Here is a 19,801-nt window from a genome sequence, read left to right as displayed (position 1 = left end):
AGTCGCTGCCTCGCTCAGCGTATCTGTGCTTATTGGGGCTTCGTACCCAATTTCCGGTTGGGGAGATGGTGAAACCTCCCCTCTGACCTGGCGTCCTGGCTCCCCCTTGCCGTAGCATTTGTGTTGTATCTCGTCAATCTCAAGTTGTGATAGCAGTTGCCGTTTGTGGATGTTGGAACACTAAGCTACTAGTTGCTTCGCCGTCAGCCTTGAATGTGGGTTTCTCCGTTCCCATTCACCGCACATTCTTTGCATGTAGCCTCTCTGACTAGGGTTACTTGAGTAGTAGCATTCCAACAGAGCCTTGTTCTCGCATCTCAGCCATTTCTTTCTTGTTCCAGTAGCCCACTTCTCGCCAAGGTGCTCTGGTTCCCCAACACCTGACGCAGACCTTGTTAGACCGGGCGACGTCTGAGCCGGTATCTCATGTGGTTTATTGTCTCTCATGATATGAGGTAGGCGGTAGCTTGAAGGGTCTTGCCCAAGGAGAGAGAGAGAGAGAGATTTCTAGTTATAGATAGGCTTTATGACTGAGTTCAAGAATTTCTGTAAATGTAAAATACTGATTCCTTACATCATGTACCAAGACAGCATCACTGGTAGGGATCTATTTCACACAATGTACAATAACTCCAAAACCATTAATCATTAGCACTTGGGATCTTCCTGGCCTCCAAATAACAACAAAGATGAGTTTAGATGAAGTGAGATGGGGTTACGGCTGAGATAAAAACCTCGACCTTGCTGACGTGCGTATTGTTGGGCAAATAAAAGCCTTGTTTCCATCAGTGTAATAGAGAAGAGTGGTGACGGTGGCTTTGCACCTCGCCTTTCATGTTGCTCAGGCTCTGGACCTGATGGTGACATGAGGGCTCACCCAGGAGGCACATTGCTGTAATGAAAGCACCCCGTCCCACTGTCTAGCTAGCTCTAGGCGTTAATGCCAAAGGATTAGATCCACTAAATTTTCTATAAGTTAGGAGGGTCCATTTCTGAAACCACCAATATAATGAAAGTAGCTTATCAGACTTTATATTGCAACACAAAACATCAATTGGCCACTTTAATGTTAAGACTGAGAGAATGTTGCTGGGTCTGTTTATCCTTTCATATCATAAATGACAGCTGTAAAAAAGGTTTTACTGCTAATAATGCAGACTTTTAATCACCAGCGGGACCAGATATTCTATAATTAGAAGGCACTACTGTAGTTCTAATTAAATCAGCATCAGCAGCGTAGCTGTTCAGGATGATTGACGGATATTACTGTACATACTGCACTCCTCTCCTGTCTCCCAACATGATGTGATTCCCAGAACTAAAACGAGGGCTGACTTTTAATAATTTCACACAGTCTATTTCTCACTTCTCATCCACACGCCCACAGTGAGTGCTGTTAAAGAGGGACAGTAACTCAACAGGCTGAATCGCGCACAGAGCTAAAGTGGATCCCACTGGGTTACGTAGGTTCAGTGACACCCAAACACACACACACAGACGTGTGCTTCACACATTTCACTATTAGAATTTCACCAACAACTGACAATAGTTCTCGCCATGTTCATCCATGAAAACAGTAGTGGTCCAAAAAAATATGCTGAACATCCTTCTCTTTCCCGGCCACCCCTGTAAATCCGGCCCCTCTCGAGGGAACAATGGCACAAATGTTTGGCCTTTGGAGCCGGTGAGCGGGGCCATTGAGCGCCTTGCTGCAGGATCGGATGCACTGAATTAGTGTAAAGCCTCAGTGGAGAATAAAGCTGACGCAACAGCACTGCTATGACCTTGCTATCAGCTCCTGCCTCGCAGCACTGGGCCCAACCTGGAAAGGTCCAGTACTGCCAACAAATAACACCGTTATGCCTACACAGGGGTATATTTAATGGAGACGTGCAGAGCCTGAGTTTGGTTTCAGGCAGTTCAAAAGACATATATACTGTTAGGTATAGTAATGTAAAAAAATCATCAATGATGATTTGTACACCCCTTCGTGGTTCTCTTTTATTTAATATTAATAAGCCAGGCAGGCCCAGTTCCAGTTAAAGGTCTTGAACCCCTTGTATGAGCCTGTAAATGGTTTAAATCCGTAGTGTTGGCATGTCCTATTTACTCAAACTTATCTTAGCTCAGTCTTAATAATATAATATTTGGCATCTTTCTGCTCTCTCCAAAAAGGCCCCAAGACAAAGGGGCAAGTGGCATCTCACCATATGCCTGCACAAAACCACCATATGCCCCACTGGTTAATTATTCTTCCAAGGCCACGGGCCAGTCGTACCATAACACACTTGTGGACCATTGTCCAACCTCCAGTATTACATGACATTTAAACCATGTGATTCATCTTTGACTTCCAAAAGATCATTGCTTTTTGGTCTAAACCTGCTGTTTCTGTGTTGTTCATCCTAGTGACATGATAGATGAGTGTGTGTAGGCGTGCGGTGATTCTGTCTTATCCAAAAGAATAGATGAAGTAAAGGTAGGTCTTTATGGGAATGACAGTGAGAAAGAGGTAGTCAGTCAGCGAGAGAGCAGGTATTAGAAAGTGGTGCTTGGAAATAATGGGGAGGAAAAGGGTCAGCTTCTAGTACGTTTAGGATAAAATTAGGACTTGCTGTTTGGAATGGACAGATGGAGGACGGGTTCCTAGAGAGACAGACCTGCTACAAATAGCTCTATGTGCACACTCTCCTGTCTGCACAAACATACAACCAGGAGACAAGTACAAAGCAACACAACAGGTTCTAACACAGATGTACACACACCCACATAGAAAAAGATAAAAACAAGTACATGGAATAATCCAATGTAATGCTTTCAGACAAAGCACACAGTCTTTAATTAACCTGTGGTTTAAGTAAAGTGCTCACAGATTATAAGAAGCCATGTCCGTTCTCACTTCTCTACTGGACTGGTTTTGTCTGGTTCATAGCCTGGTTTCACTTGGTTTTGTCTATTGCTCGCTGCTCGTTGATGAAATCAGTCCATGTGCAATCATGTGCAACAGCTCTCTTTGGCCCCGTTCTGCCATTGTATGGTGAAGCTAGGGTAACAAGTTGAGATTAAAACTTTGAAGAATATAAAACACTTTACCAAGGACTTGCCGTCACTGTATGGGCTCTCACCTACTTTTGGTCATACAATGATCTATTTTTAATGACAAAACACTCCATTAGTCCCTCACCAGGTGAGTGACAAAGCAGTCCTCTGTGCATGTGCCTGCAGAAAATAAATGAGTGTGTTTTTGTGTAAAAGTAGCTCTAAAAATATAAACTACAGAAATGTAGAGAGTCCATGAGTGCCTGAAGACATAATCAGTTCAGCAGAGGTTTAATTTGCACTATGAGTGACAACATCTGCTACAGTGAAACTGGTACTACACAGTACCCAAATAGAGGAAAGACAAGGCCCAAACTTGGCAACAGGTGTGTGGTCACAGCTTCCAAACTCCTTTACTACTCGAGGTTATGGCTTGAGAAGCAACTACAACAGGATGAGAGTGTTTGATCCATACAGCAGCGGTGTGTCAGCACGAGCAGGGGTCAAGGGCAGCAGAGGGATAGAGGCGGCGGTGAGGGGACGGAACCCTGAGCCGATTAGTTTACTCACCCCCAGCGCGCCAGTGGAAAGACCCACGGGAGCTTTTCTCTGTGTCTCGTCAAAGCGACGACGTGGCGAACAGTAGACACCCACCAGCCGCCGCTCCCCTGGCCGGCAGAGCACATCACAGCACATTAGATAATGAAGCCCCTGGAAGAAGCTCGAAGGATGCAAACAGTGAGCAGCTGAATTATTTTGCCCTCAGAAAGTAAGTAAATGTTATAGTCTGTGTCTAACAACAGACACATCTGTGGCTCGTCAAGAAATCACTTCCCTCAAATAAGAGACATTACTGTGTAATTAGCCTCATTAAACAATACAGAATATTCAATATTCAAGTAGGTTTGAGAAAAACGATTGTGTGATTAGAGCTGATAATTACATCTAAACATGCATACCTAACTCATGCATATTTATTATTTGACTTATCACAACAAACACCCACATGGATTTTGAACATAATTTGAGCATACAGATGCACAACGCAGGATTTTGTAAATATGTTTTGTGCTGGTCTACAGCTAATATTAAAGTATTCTTTATTTGCATTGCACATAAAGGGAGTTTTGAAGCATAAAGGATGAGCATAAAAACTCCTGGTTGCTGTGCTGTATGTCCTTACTTATTTCTAAAGAGAAGACTGAGGTTATTAAAGGCAGTGGGAATCTCACTGTCTGTGGCACCAGCTGCCCAGTGTGAAGCAGAGAAGAGACATGTTAAGTGCAGCTGTAGGAGTCATTTTGTAAAAAAAAAATGAGTAGATGAGCCAGTCTGTTTCTAATGTTAACCGAGGCCTCAGCCTACAGCAAACGCGATGGGAACACTGGTTTCTGGTGTCATAGTCAATGCGATGATATACTGCACATGCTCCTCCAGCCAAACAACAAGCAGCTGGGCCCAAGAACAAGACGGCCTTTTCACAACTATTTCCGTCAGTCCGAGTGCAATCATATCACATTCTTAATCCCTGCTGACACGAAATGAAGTTGCAAAAATGAAATGAATAGGAAAGCCTGAAATAGCTGCATCAGACAGGAGTCTCGGAGAATAATGTAATTGTGGTGCTTAGTGACATGCTGAGCAGGGAGGCAGGGAGGGAGGGTGAACTTCATACAGTACAGCAGCTCCTGTGGGCTTCCACACAATACAAAGACAAAACCATTTGTTAAGATGGCGGGTAAAGAGCCTTCGACTGTGTGGCAACATCAAGAATAGAAATTCACTAAATCTTTCATTATGGATGAATTTACCCATCTTCAATAACGTGTAGCTAATGAAAAGTCAGAACCAATCTCTAATAGTCTACACTTTCAAATGTTTTGATTTATTCTTTACCTGCTTATTTCATTTAGTTCAATCTGTAATTTCAAATCAGTCGGATTGAATAAACTTCAGTGTCAGACATTAATAACACAGCACCTATTTCACATGTTCTCCAATTTGTGTCAAAACCCTTCAAATGCTTTTTCCTGATTATGATGGAGGGAGATTGAGCTGTCGGGAGCAATAAGTCAGCGGAGCTCCTGTGCAGCACCTGCCTTGGGCACGCGTCGCCGTAACAAATGAAACGCCACGATCACTATGACTAGAAAGATCGCAAAAAGTTTATTTTTAGGCTCATTATGATTAATGCAAATTATGCCTCGCTGCTTACAACTGACACCAGCAGCGAGAGCTCACTATTTCACCACTTTCTCAGCTCTACCTCAGCGTGTTGTTACTACGCCTTTGCATATTTCCATTTACATATTTACTTTTTGTCTGTGTACAATCTGCATATAGATTTTTTTGATTGCGCTCTTTTCCTCTGAATCATTTTTACAAGTCCTTAGCAGAGTCCAGCCTCTAGCTGACCAACAGCCTCCCTCTCTTTTTCTGCCTCTCGATGCATCTATCTTTGTTTCACTTCCAGCACTTTATATTGGTCTGGTAAAAGTGAAAATGTGTTATACCTGTAGCCATGGAAGCAGCAGTAGATTGAACTCACCCATCTCCCTGGGATGCTAAACCTTCCCATTTAGACACATGCAAAGGATATGTGAGCTGCCACCTGTGATTATGGTGCCGTTACATAACAAAGTTTACAGTCTGAATGTGTGAACCTTGTGATCTACTGTTCCCAAGGCTTGCAGCGCCACAGCACAGAAGCCTGACATTATGCGGACCCGGGTAAGGTACCTGTTGCCGACACAGACCGAGAGGCGCTTTAAAGGGACGCTTTGTGCTCCATTAGTCTACGTCCCCTGCCAAACACAATGGTCCGGTGATGATCACACACAGGCTATTGCAAATCGTTCTCAGAAGTCTGAAATCAGAGGCTGCGAGGGAGAGAGAATAGAGGCACAGAGAGAGAAAAAGAGGGTTCCTGCACTGATGAATCATTGGTGATAAAGCTGGGGCTGAGCCAGTATGGCTGTATTTAGAAACTTCTCACTCTTCCAGACTCCTCCCTCTCTAATTGTCATCTCTTTTAGCGTTTGACTGATGACTGGCTCTCTGAGAAAGATGTGAGAAAAGGGGACTAGGCGCTCAGCTCTGAGGATAATGTCACACTGTGTAGCTGTCAAGGTTAACAGTAATGTACTCAACAGTGGCGGCGACAGAGACAAAGCTGCTTCTAAAAACGACAGGCAAAAGCCAGCAATACTGAATGTTTTTTATAGATACAGAAACAATACTCCTGTGTGAACACCAGGGTTGGTAGTAATCACTAAAACGAAACACAACATGAAAACAAATGTCTCTAAAGGATAAAACTAAAATAAAATACATAAATCTAATAGGAAACAAAGGGATGACACAAAATAGGATAAAGCATAAAAGGAGCATAAAAGGATAACGACAGCATCATCATCAATGCGTCCTATGGAGCCAATAAAAGTACTTGTAAAAGTAAGAAAATCTTTCTATGACCAAACGAGGACTAATGCAGCAATTGACATACTTCAATTAAAATGTTTCTGACACAGGAGACCTGGTGTGGTGAGGGTGTCATATTGATAAACACACACGCGCACAGCCTCGGACCAATTGCTGTTAATTAGCTGTTGGTGACAGGCGTGAAAGGCATCACTCCAGACTGAGACACTGCACCCAGCAGCATGAGATATTGATACATGCTCACACATAGTCTATCATTACGAGACTGAGCTATCGCAGGTCAGGGAGACACATTAACCCTTGTCATGTTAGGGGGGCAACAGTCAACATGACACCTGATGCTGCCCAGACCTGGTGAATTTGAACTACTTGAGGAAGCACTTCCAGTATGAGCCCCCCCCCTAAATGGGGTTAAATGCTGGATTAACAACTTATCCCAGAGTGAAGGAGCGCAGATAGGCTCAGAAAAGTGTGAGCTGTTAATTTTATGTGGGAAGTTATTTTTGCAGGCTCTTTATCTTCATTATGCACCCTGTATTTACTTTTAATCACATGCGATCAGATACAACAGCGGACTGTGTGCTCTTGTTTTCTGAATGATGTCTGTACATCAAGTTTCTGTCAACTGGTAGTGCCATGATGTAGGAGGGAGGGAGATAGCGAGAAAGAAAGGACGGGAGGAGAAGGGAGAGAGGGAGGGATGGAGTGAGGCTGCAAATGGCAGCTTCTGTGACACCATCGGAGGGAGGGAGGGAGGGGGAGAGAGAGGGAGAGCGAGAGAGCGAGAGAGAGTAAGCAAGAAATAGTCAGAGGGAGAGTGCGAGTGAGAAAGAGAGAGAGAGAGAACACAGATCAGATTGCAAAAGATTGATAGAGAGAGCTGTTCTGTTAATAAGCAGTGAGGGAGTATTGTACAGTTTTATAGGAAAAGTGAAGGACAGACTTCATGGCACAAAAGGTGAGGAACGAGCAACAGGCCACATGAAGAAATTGCCTAAGAAGATGGAGATACAACAACCTGAATTTTTAAAAGGATAGTCCTCGTTAAACGCCTCACACCTGTTTTGCACTGGCGGAGCGGCAGCAGCACTTGGTTCTGGTGTGGTTTAGTCCGGTCTGAATTGCATTTCATCTGCACTTGCAACAGTTGCTGAAAAAAGAAAGAGAAAAAACATCAGGCAAGGATGAAGAAATCCAAAGGAGGACGATGCCCTGTGCCCAAGATGATGGAGCGGTTTTCTACAGGTTTGCAGTAACACAGAGAGGAAACAGCCGTGGCGGTAGATGCAGAGAATGCCTCAGTTTGGCTAACGGCGATACTGTGAGAACAGATTCCACCCTTTACTTCTGCTACTTGGGGGAGGACAGGTGGAAATCAAAGGTAAGAGAAGGACAGAAAACTTTGCTTCAAACTTGCAGCCTTACATCAGTATTGTCATTTTGGCATGGATGGATGCTCATATGTCTATGTGGAGCAGATGTTTATGGCTATAAAATCATATAGAATACGTACATTGACTTTAAAGAATATGCAATCGGTCTTTCATTTTTACTTATATTTAACGTTCTGTCTATCAGATGCAAAGGTATGCATCATCAGTAAAAAACTATCATGTCAACCAATTAGTTTTTTTTCCCCAAAACAAATATGTAGAAGCAAGAAGCTAAAAGCACAGTGACGTCAGTGATCAGATGTGTATATGCTAATGTACACAGTAAGATCTACAGCTGTCCTGAAGCGGCCTTCCTGCACAATGAGGCTGTAGTAATTAAAATGTGATCCTGCTTTGTCTAATAAAAGCCTTCTGTGTTCAGCCTACATTTTGGTTTAATCAGGAAGACCTTGCTTATCAATATCACAGCCTGTCAATATCAGGCTGGATATCGACAAAACAGAAATGTAGCCAGAGGACAGAAAACACAAAATCTAACATTATAGCCCTAAACTTAACAGCTAAGAAAAAATATACAGTATATAAATCAAAATAAGTACTATCACAGATTGTTAGTCTGGATTGACAGAATATAAATTCATGGTTTTGCAGTAATAACATCATTTATTACTGCAAAAGTCTTTAGGCTTTTTAAACCTGTTTAAGGTTTACATACAGTAGTTCAGGCATTAATAGATTGACAGTGTTACACCTGTTGTTTGTTACAACTGACAAACTAATAAGACCCATATATAAATACAATTATTTTATAAACTATTATAGTGAAAATAATGCAAACAATGTAGAAACACAATACATCGGTAATATATAAATACAAGAGCATTTTCTATTAACTTAACGTGCTGGGAGTGTTACATCAGATAAGTGACAGGAGGCATAATAACACTGAAGAACAGACACGGGCAGACATTATCTAATAAATGGGATTCTTCAGCTACTGCATATTTCTATTGGTGTATACAAATCACTGATGTGAGGGGACAAAAGACATAGAGAATGAAGAGAAGGAAGATTATGCAATATTGCCTGACGGGTCAATGACCTCATCTCGGTTTTAATCTAGCTTAGTTCTCTTTGATTCACTTTTATTATCCAGAAGGGATAGACAAGTGTGAAAACACAAAATACCACACCTTTACACAAAAGAAACAATATCATAGCAAACATATAAATAGACCACAACGTGTAGATATATTTGGACAACATCATTCATATTAATATTGAGCCATATGTAATATATTTAATCATATATGTCTAACCAACAGATGTCAGTGAAAGTTGTAAATTGCAGAGCTCGGATTTATTATGGGTGATTCACCCTTTATGAAAGGGTACAAGTAATTTAAAAATCTGCACCAATAAAGATCAAAAACCCAGAGTGAGAAGCTCACATGTGGAAATGATCGCTCAATGGAAACCAGGTGTCTGAACAGTGGAAGAGCTACAGGTGCAGACCTGAAAAAGCCTACAGATTCTGTTCTACTTGCAGCTGTTCTACCTCTGTGAGAGGGTGACTCAGTTCTTGTCCCTAGCGTTGCTCCCAATAAGCACCTGAGATCATCTCAGCACAGGGGCTGGCCTACATACCGTGTCAAACAGCATCCACGGCTGGTGGTTGTAAAACAAGCCTTGTCCTGTAGTTGCAGCGTTTCAGCGCAGGGCATTTGAAAACGATAGGGACATTTATACGGCACAGGAGGACAACACCTGGAGGTCACCTGAGACGAGGCGAGTTCCGCGTGGTGGGCTATAGCCAAATAAATGACACCTGAGTCTCAGCTCCTCTTTCACAATGGCCTCGGGAGATGGGCGGGATCGTAGTGGTTGAGCTCATGTGTATGGTATGCGTGCTCGTCTTAAGAAGTGCCCTCTCTTCCCCTGAAAGGCATTGTTCTTCCCAATCCCTCCCATTATTTTGCACATCCAATTATTTATTCTATTCATCCTAATCAGCTGCAGGCTTATCAGCTCCCCTTGTTGCTCCGGACACAGCAGACTAGGTCAAAGAAGCTTATGTAATACATCACTAGCTGAAGTTCAGACCACTTTTTGTTTCCTGCTTATTATTCAAACATGCATGTTAGTTAGAGATGTGATCCCAACTCAAATATTTGAACTTCAAGAACAAATTGACAAAATAAATAAATTCACTATTGAATCACATCCCTCTGAGCTGCCTAGCATCTACAAGCAGGAGGGGGCTTTGCCTTATCTGACATCTGTGCCCGTATGACTACTACACTGTGAGCTAGATTGGTTTACATATTTACACACTAGGTGGAAGAGGTTGGGTCACTATTTATAGCATCAACAGCTGTTATCTTTAGGGATTGTGGAATATTGTCAAAAGGCAAACAAAACCATTTCAAGTATAAAAATAGCACATTTAGCTACAGTATGTTTTTCTTGTTCTGCTGATGTGTTTGACCCATGAGAGACAAATTTGCGATTGTGCATGAGGTAATGTGGAGTGTGGAGGGCGTTAATGTGTGGCAGGCGGGGGGGCACGTGGGATTTGGGAACGCACATGAGCGAGCCGCCTTGTCTTCGGAGCCTAAATCATGCAGGCGACACTGAACGGACGTGGTCAGGCGACTGAAGATGTGTGCACCCACAGGGGCTTCGGCCCAGCTCCCCAGGGTGAAATTCCTGGACGCCGAGATGTCTGGCGCGGCGACCGGGTTTACAGACATACTGCGATAATGCACATTTACCTATTTATTCAATGGGTTCGGCCAAATCAACTTAAATAGTCTGAATCAACTTGCCTCTGAGCTTCCGGACTGAATCGCATCAGATTGTGCAGATGTAACTAATTCTGTGAACCAAAGCTCCTGTATGTAATTACCATCATACTGGACAGGGAAAAATCTACAATCTACTTGTAGAAAGCACCATGAAGCGGTGCTATACATTTATTGCATCATTGTTACATTATTAGCCACTAATAATACTGCAAACTGTACAGATTGGGGTCAAGTAAGCAGTTGTTCTCTCTCTGTTGCTGTCTGCAGCATCTGGAATGTGCATGTAATCAGGGGCACACGTGCAAGTTCCCCAGGGAGTTTAAACGCACACACACATGACCCTCTCTACTCCCCGAACAAAGGTATTGTACTGAAAGAACAATGACAAACTTAAGTCATGAAAAACAGCCAGAAAGCCACAGCTATCTGCTTTATAGGCGTCTGCTGCTGATAGATTCTAATGATCGCAAAGCCGTGGTCAAAACTAACATCAGAATCTTCCCTCACAGGTCCAATGTCAGAGCAAATCACTTAACAAAAGATAATAAACATCTGCTAGGTAGCAGCTTCCACTGGCAGCCGTCTTTAGAATCTGCTGCGAGGCCATGAGGACCCTTCAGTGAGAGCCAACTGCGTTTTGAGCCATCGTGTTTAAGAAAAGCAAGATGGTGATGATATTACCTGTAAAGCGTGTAATGGGGAATAAAAGAAAAAATAGGTGTTCGTACTGTATAAACCATGACAATGTTAATACTATTTTATAATCTTCATTTGTTTTCATAATTTATAACAAACTAATGGTAAAGGGGGCCTATCCCAGCTGACATTATGAAATTCATTCCAAAACTGTGAGTTGCTTATAGAACATTGTTTTGCTTTTCAGTTTGAGAGTTTCATGGTTAAATGTTTGGTGATGTTTCATACTCAAGTGTGATGTGATTTGATCATTATGTCATAGCTAGAAACTCACATTGTTCTCTCCTGGCACTCTCTTTAGGGATTGGATTAAAGTGCACGGCTTCCACCCAGATCCCTGTCTATGACTCACTAAAATGCAGCTTAGCCCGTGATCAAGCTGTGAAGCTCCACAATCACACACTGGGGCTCCAGGTCCACCCTTCTGCTCTGACCCTGCAGCTGGAGGTGCCAGGAGCATGAGCGTGGGAAGGATCAACCGCTACAGCATTGTGTCGTCTGAGGAAGAGGGCCTGAGGCTCACTACCATGCATGGCATGAACGGCTTTGGCAACGGTAAAATTCACACACGTCGCAAGTGCCGCAACCGCTTCGTCAAAAAGAATGGGCAGTGCAACGTGCAGTTCGCCAACATGGACGACAAGTCACAGCGCTACATGGCCGACATCTTCACCACATGCGTCGATATCCGTTGGCGATGGATGTTGGTAGTCTTCACTCTTGTGTTCGTTGTGTCCTGGCTGGCATTCGGCCTGGCCTTCTGGGTTATTGCTTTGCTTCATGGAGATCTAGAGAACCCAGCCGGAGACGACAACTTCACTCCATGTGTCCTCCAGGTTAACGGATTTGTGGCCGCCTTCCTCTTCTCCATTGAAACACAGTCTACCATAGGCTACGGCTTCCGCTGTGTGACTGAAGAGTGCCCGGTGGCTGTTTTCATGGTGGTATTTCAGTCCATAGTGGGCTGCATTATTGACTGCTTCATGATCGGTGCAATCATGGCCAAGATGGCGAGGCCTAAGAAACGGGCACAAACGCTGCTGTTCAGCCACAACGCTGTCATCGCTATGCGGGACGGAAAACTGTGCCTCATGTGGAGGGTGGGGAATCTTCGCAAGAGCCACATTGTAGAAGCACATGTCAGAGCACAGCTAATCAAACCACGGATCACTGATGAGGGGGAATATATTCCTCTAGACCAGATAGACATAAACGTGGGTTTTGATAAAGGCTTGGATAGGATCTTCTTGGTTTCACCCATTACTATTCTCCATGAGATAGATGAAGAGAGCCCACTGTTTGGCATCAGCAAACAGGACTTGGAGACAGCAGACTTTGAGATTGTTGTCATCTTGGAGGGGATGGTTGAAGCGACTGCAATGACCACGCAGGCCCGCAGCTCTTACTTGGCCTCCGAGATCCTCTGGGGTCACCGGTTCGAGCCGGTGCTGTTCGAGGAGAAGAACTTGTACAAGGTAGATTACTCTCACTTTCACAAAACCTATGAGGTGCCGTCCACCCCTCGCTGCAGTGCCAAGGACATGGTGGAAAACAAGTTCCTAGTCCCCAGTTCTAACTCCTTCTGCTATGAAAATGAACTGGCCTTCTTAAATCGTGACGATGAGGAGGAGGAAGTAAGCGGGGGGAGCAGGGCACTGGCCAACCTCAGTCCAGACCGGAACAGTCGACATGAGTTTGAACGATTACAGGCCACCAGGCCACTGGATCAAAGGTCATATCGTAGAGAGTCAGAAATATGACCTCTACTGATTGAACTAGTGTCAATTTTCTTTAGGGACAAAAATGCAGAACTCAAAGTGCCATAGGAAAAGCTGACAAAAAGCAAAGACTGGACTGGAAAACAGGACAAGAGTAAAAAGGACTAAACAAGTGGGAATATGGAAAAGCACGAGTACACAGCTTTGACAACTGTGCTAAGGAATGTCTACAATCAAGGAAAAGGCTAATGAGAGACCTTCTTCCTTCATGGAAACTTGAATCGTTTTTCTCATGGTCATTTTGAGTTTAGAGTGTTCAACAATAGTGCATCGAAAAGTTAGACCATAAAATCTAATTTTAGGTGTAAATACATTGCTTAGATTAGTTACGTTTTGTGTGCAGTATAAGTTTCCAAAACAGTCACTATTTCGATTCACTCCCGGGCACAAACACCAGTGTTACAAGGCTTCTCCCAAATTTAAGCTTTTCCGAACTCGTCGCGGTCGTTTGCTGGACCTGCGTTCAGTGACACATTAAAAAATCGTGCAGTGCAGCATTCAAACGCAATGAGCCATGATAAAAAATCTGATCATGGGCAACAGAGAACAACACAATTCAAGACTGTCTTTTTATTAATTGCACTATGAAGAATATAATAAATTGTGCTGAACATAAATTAAACTGTATAGGGAACCACTCTGTTTATAATCACCTACTCAATTAAACCAAACAGGTAACGTAGCTAAGGAATTAATAAGAGCAGCACAAAGAAGTGCACCATGAAGTGTTCCTTTACTTTACCAACGACAAAACATCTAAATTAAAACATTTGTCGGCAATCATTAACAGGTTTTGTTCAGTTTTATAAGGAAATTAACAAATATGTTTAATATGTTTTAGTTCTCTTACTAAACTAATCTATGCACAATGTTAACTATATCAGGGGACAGAAATCCAACTATGTTCTTGGGGAAACAGCATTAAAAACATAAAGAATAACGTTTGAGTTGAATCAAAGTAATTTTAAATATTAAGCTGGATGACGATACAATAAGGAAATATTTCTTGATTTATGTCTTTTTAGGTCTGGACTTAAAATGTGAATTTTGGCTGTAAACCGTTAAATCATGAGAGCGTGTGTTAGGATAAAAAGGTTAGAAACGTCCAAATGTATGACCCAACCCTACATCTATTACAGTGTATGGCATCAAGCGGTGGGTAAATTAAATGGCCCTCTTGTTACTAACTGAGTTCATGTCTGTTTCATAGACTTGTGATTCAGCAAAACATTTAACAAGTAAAATCAATGAGTGCAAATCTGATTTTGCCACTAAACCAAAAAGACAGAGATGGAGCATAAATGAGCAACAGTAACACATACCACATACTGTAGAGAACTAAATGAACTTCAGCAATATAATAATACAAAGAGAGACGACACTAGACCACGGTGATGGAATGGTAGCAATAATCACTAAAGCACACCTTCGGACAAACTTTATGTTGTAATGCACAGAACCTACATAGGTTCAGTGTATTACAACACTGAACCTACATAGGTTCAGTGTATTACAACACTGAACCTACATAGGTTCAGTGTATTAGGAGTGTAGGAGGCAGGAAAGGCATGATGTGCAAAGAATGATCCTGTGTTGTAGTTGTATGCATGTGGTTTCTTTGTTAAACTCTGATTTGATACCAAAGCAATAGGGTGCTCTCAGTACTTGTTCCTAAGGTAATATTTGACAAAGGTGTTTGAATCTCCAATTATCAAAAGGGTCTCTTTAAAAGGATTGGAAGTCCTCAAAATGTCTCTCCTAATTTTGATTCCTAGCTGTATAAAGTAATTATTTAAACCTCAACATGTTTACATTGTCTTACAAAATACTATAACTCACAATTTATCTATTACCTCACTGAAGCGTGGATGTCATGTCCCTGTGAAACAACATTAATTAGCTTTCACACATAAACTATTAAATGTGTTAAGAAGGCAACGTATAGAAGATGAGTGAACAGCTGACATGAAAACAAAGCAGAGAACCATAAAATGGTCATTACGTTGGTCACAATGACTAATATTCATTTATCTTTAGCAGTATGTTTGAATCTATGATGTGTCTTAGTTATATGTTGCTTTTTTTAGAAACTGTAGGATATTGTAACCTATAGAGAGCCCTTTTGGCTAATAATTAAGGAAATCTTTACCCCATCCAACATTTATTATGCTCATTGCCTTCTGGGAAGGCTGTATACGCTGATGTGTGAAGCGTCTGCACCTACACACGAAATGTCAGTGGTAAAAAAAGATGAAGCAGCAACAGCTTCTATGTTGCATCACTGAAATACTGAATATATTTTCTGAGATTGTTTTAGCTTTGATGTTGCCCACCTAAGTCCTTAAAAAAGAAACGGAAAGGTTTATGTAAAAAGCAGTTACATTATAAAAATTATAATAGGCTGCAGTCAGGCTAAACAAACCTGCTTATTTTTATACAAAGTTCTTTTTGATAGAATACAGCAACCCATATTTATCTGTACTACAATGAAATCACTACTACGAGGCAACAAAGTAATGTATGTCTCAGTTTTCAAGTATTTAGGTTGTGTTTTGTTTTAGCAAATATGCTCAACAATACTAAGGTATTTCTCTTCAAAGGATGATGGAAAACCTTTGACCTCTGTAGATGTCTTCCTTGGTCCAGCAAAATGTCTACTGGGCCACTGATTTGAATTCAAGGTTATTTAAAATATTTAATTAAAAATTAACTGTGAAAAACAAACTGTTTTATCTCTTTTGTTAAAAGTACTGTGGACTCAGCTGAGTTAACACATCACCATAAGTAAAAGACTAAGCTGCTTTAGTTTCATGATTGGTCACCGTCACAATGGTGTGTATGAAGTCACTGTAAATGTGTTTTTTAACAAATCAAATTATTTGCTGTGAAAAGACCTATTGTACTGTACCTGCATCACTTCACCAAAAATCACAAATCTAAATAAGCCCAATACTAGGCTGGTAACACCAACATCCACACAAACAGTCACTCCAGCCCACTTACTGTCAGCGCTTATGAGTAAGCTGGTTCCTCAACAGTCATATGAACAACCAACCTTAATCACAAGAGAAACAAATGGTCTGTAAAGCTTTTTAGCAAGTTCACCAGACTGTGGCCTGAGAACCTCTGCATCAAAGAGGAGGAACATTACATTGCAGAAACACTGAAGGACAGTGACGCCAGACGACTTCTGGAATAAGGCTTTTTGGGACTGATGGAATGAAGATAAACAAAACCAGAATAATTGGAGAAAAAATATAGAGACAAAAAAGGAACAGCTCATATTTAAAGCACAGCATGTGTTAAACGTGGTGGAGGCGGTGTTGTGGCATAGACATAGGTATGGCTGCCAGTGCACCAGGCTGAACAGCACTGGTGTGACTCGTTGATGATGTGACCAGTAAAGAGGTAGCAGAATTAATTATGGGGTGTACAGGGCTTTCTCCACACACACACACACGCACGCACGCACGCACGCACGCACGCACGCACGCACGCACGCACGCACGCACGCACGCACACACACACACACACACACACACACACACACACACACACACACACACACACACACTTTTTGTCTCACAACCTGTAAGACAGAAATGTCATAAAAATATGACATTTTTACATAAGTCACGTGAGCATTTGCTACCATTTAGTAAGGCTGGAAAGTGGTACAAGTGTTATCTGACATCTTTCTCCCAAAGCTATGAGTGTCTCTGGTGCCCTGCTTCTCCCTCAACCCTCGCGTCTCCTGCAAATTAAACCTATTAATTACCATATGGAGGCTGTTGCCACGAGACCCGCTGGTCGAGGAAAAAAAAGAGCCTGCAGCTGGAGAACAAACCAGACACAACCTCATCAGAGAGTGAAGCATCAATGCTAATAATAGAGACTGTACTTAGTCTTTATATAAAAACAGACAGATTAAAAGGAAGATTCAGAATATTTTACTACATCATGATGATATTTTGTCTAAATTGCACAACTGCAAAGTTGACAACTATGATCTCCTGGGAATGTCCCTTCTGTGACTCCCAGAGAACAGTTGATTGAGCCAGCTGGGGCCTGGGTTCACATATTTGCTCACATGACATAAAACAAAATGCATTGCACCTACTAAAGACTTCTGGAGCCAGCTGAAACATCTGCAAGAACGCAAAGAAGTGGCCTCGCCAGGCTCTGTGCCAGGCGGCCCATATAGACTAGTTATAATTAATGCTGGAGCAAACTCTCTGTAGCCTGGTCTCTTGATGACACTAAAATGAGGTGTTGAAGAAGCTATATAAAGCTCCTGTGTGTCAAGCTGCATGTGGCTCTGTGGCCAACACTGCTAAAGGTTCTCTATGTTGCCACGTCCCCTGTGATACTCTCAGTCAATCATAGATTTATATTCAATGATATTTTACTCTATTAATAAATAGTATCTTAAACACTGCAAGTTGAGTGTTATAAAATCTATATTTGTAATAAATCAATATGACATGAAAGATCATAAAGTCACACACAGGGGCACATAATATTGTGTTACGAAATAGTACTGGATGCCCACTGAGGTATAAATTGAATAAGTACTGCCGGTAAACAGATATGAGTTAGATAACGAAGGAAACAAACAAAAGTGTTGCTGAGTTAACAGAAAGTACAAACTGATCCTTCTGTGGTCTTCAAGTGTGATGGGATTTTTTTTCAATTACTGAGATGTTTTGTATTCTGTTGCGCAAATGGAGGAGACACCACAGTCCTGTCCTGCTACCCACGCTCCACGTCTTGTCTAATAAGCCAAGAGCCCACTGGTGTTGTCTATTAGCTGTCAGTGATGGCCAAGCAGACATCAAAATACTGCAAACAACACTGGGTTCTTAAGGACATGGTGGATGATGCTGATGTCATCAACTTTCCTTAATCAATTAAATAGTTTTTTCTTTATCCAGTTCAAAGGACGGACAGTTTAATGTGCTGTACCGGAATAACTTACAAAAGCTGGCATGTGACTTAACAGGCAACAATAATAATATACAGTAAATAGAAGAAAATAGGGAAATCAATGGTGACGCCAAATGATGAGTAATGACAATGTCATTACTATTTTTTGAACCACATATTACGATGGCTGCTGTGAACAAGACTACAGCTCTTTATCTTAACTGTAAGTGCACCTGCTAACAAGATTCAGTACATCACACTGTAATAGCTAAAACTAAGCACTAGCTCCATAGTACTGAGGCAAACATCAACTCCATAGAGCTTATGGCTATCTAGATATATAACGCATTCCTGTTAAGAACCCAGAACTAATCAGACCGGGGCACACAATCTACTCAATACCACAGGTAAGTGTGAGACAGATGTCAATCAGCCATGTCTGTTCACACCCACACAGTCACGGGAAGAAGTCTAATCAGGTAACTCACTTAAAGCACCCACGTGGGTGTTTTAGACAACATTGATTTCATACAGTGTTCATGCAAACACAAGTAACAACATGAAATAGACTTAAGGCACCAGTTTTCATTTTGACCAAGTCCCCACCAAGTCCTACAGGCTTTATTTGTTTGTAAAAACGATTTAGTCACTGTGGATTGGATTTGCCATGTCCTGTAGTTTTGGTTATTCCGTATAATTTTAGCACTCATCGGTTAACCAATAACCTTGTTCTCCCCTGACAAAAATACCATAATCTATCTTGATTCATGAAGTAACATGAATGAACAACCTAAGGGGACATGAAGGGGCCACTCTCATTTCCTGGCTCACAACTTGTGGTAATTACCTTTGTAAGCCTAAAGGCCTTTAGTGTGTTTTATAGGAATAGCTAAGAAAAAAAGGCAAACTGTGAAGTCATCCAGTACAAAACAGAATCGTAATCTAACAGATCTAACAACATCTTGAATGAGCAAGACATAAAATATTACTTCTATTTACTTCTTTAATTTGACAGAGGTAAAGATATTCCTTTTTGGCTTCTATGTGCACAATGTGCATCCAAAATGCAATAACTACAACCTGCAATGTTACAATTTTATTTGTTTAGGTACAATAGTGCCCAGACGTATTTTATGGTGCCTGGTCAGCAAAACAGAGCTATCCTAGAAGTTGCGTAATCAGAAAAGAAACTGAGATGTGATTACAGTCTCTCCATTATCTCCAGGCTACATATCTGTCAGCACCTTCCTCTAATGCATGTAATTGCCAGTGGAAGGCAACAAGAACAATACGTCTCATCCCATAGACCCCTCAAAGCCTCTCCAGGCTTCCATCCATACCTGTGCCAGCGTGTGGATGGATCATCTCCCACTGGCTGGAATAACTCTGTCCCAGGATGTAGACATCGATCTGGCCAGGACAACGTCTTCAGTGTCAAGATGAATGTGGGTCTTTGTTGCTGCTCCTCACCCACGGAAGAGTTGAGTGATTTTGATACTGAGAAGTGTGTCACTTTCAATATGATGGAGCAGACTGCAAAAGTAAACAAAGAAATGAACACTGTTAATTTTATCAATATTAAAGTGGTTTGTGATCACTGTTAACCACTAAATAAAAGGTCAAGCCTTTTATCGGCCATTAGATCTACCGTTTGATTGTGATTGTTTTTGCTGTTGCTTCCACTTCTTCATTGTGACATGAACAAAAAACCTTGTTGGCA

General features: G+C 41.8%; 1 protein-coding gene across 3 annotated transcripts; it reads left to right on the top strand.

Moving 5' to 3' along the window:
* Positions 1–7,131: 7,131 nt before the first annotated feature.
* On the top strand, positions 7,132–15,879 carry kcnj12a (potassium inwardly rectifying channel subfamily J member 12a). 3 transcript variants are annotated; one of them, XR_008693298.1, is made up of 4 exons: positions 7,132–7,861; positions 10,949–11,043; positions 11,679–14,655; positions 14,688–15,879. XR_008693298.1 is itself a non-coding variant. In XM_029134091.3 (2 exons), exon 2 carries the CDS (start codon positions 11,836–11,838, stop codon positions 13,135–13,137), a length of 1,302 nt encoding a protein of 433 aa, XP_028989924.1. In that variant the 5' UTR covers positions 7,132–7,861; positions 11,679–11,835; the 3' UTR covers positions 13,138–15,879. The 3 variants fall into 3 exon arrangements, 1 of the variants encoding a protein (XP_028989924.1); XR_008693297.1 differs by lacking the exon at positions 10,949–11,043; XM_029134091.3 differs by lacking the exon at positions 10,949–11,043 and having other exon boundaries at positions 11,679–15,879.
* Positions 15,880–19,801: the final 3,922 nt, after the last annotated feature.

Source organism: Betta splendens, chromosome 19 (genome assembly GCF_900634795.4).
Source record: "Betta splendens chromosome 19, fBetSpl5.4, whole genome shotgun sequence".
NCBI lineage: Eukaryota > Metazoa > Chordata > Actinopteri > Anabantiformes > Osphronemidae > Betta > Betta splendens.
Note: the sequence above shows the minus strand (reverse complement) of the source record. Positions and strands in the feature narration are given on the sequence as shown.

Coding starts and splice junctions, on each gene's coding strand:
- kcnj12a (XM_029134091.3), top strand. CDS start 11,836: ATGAGCGTGGGAAGGATCAACCGCTACAGCATTGTGTCGTCTGAGGAA.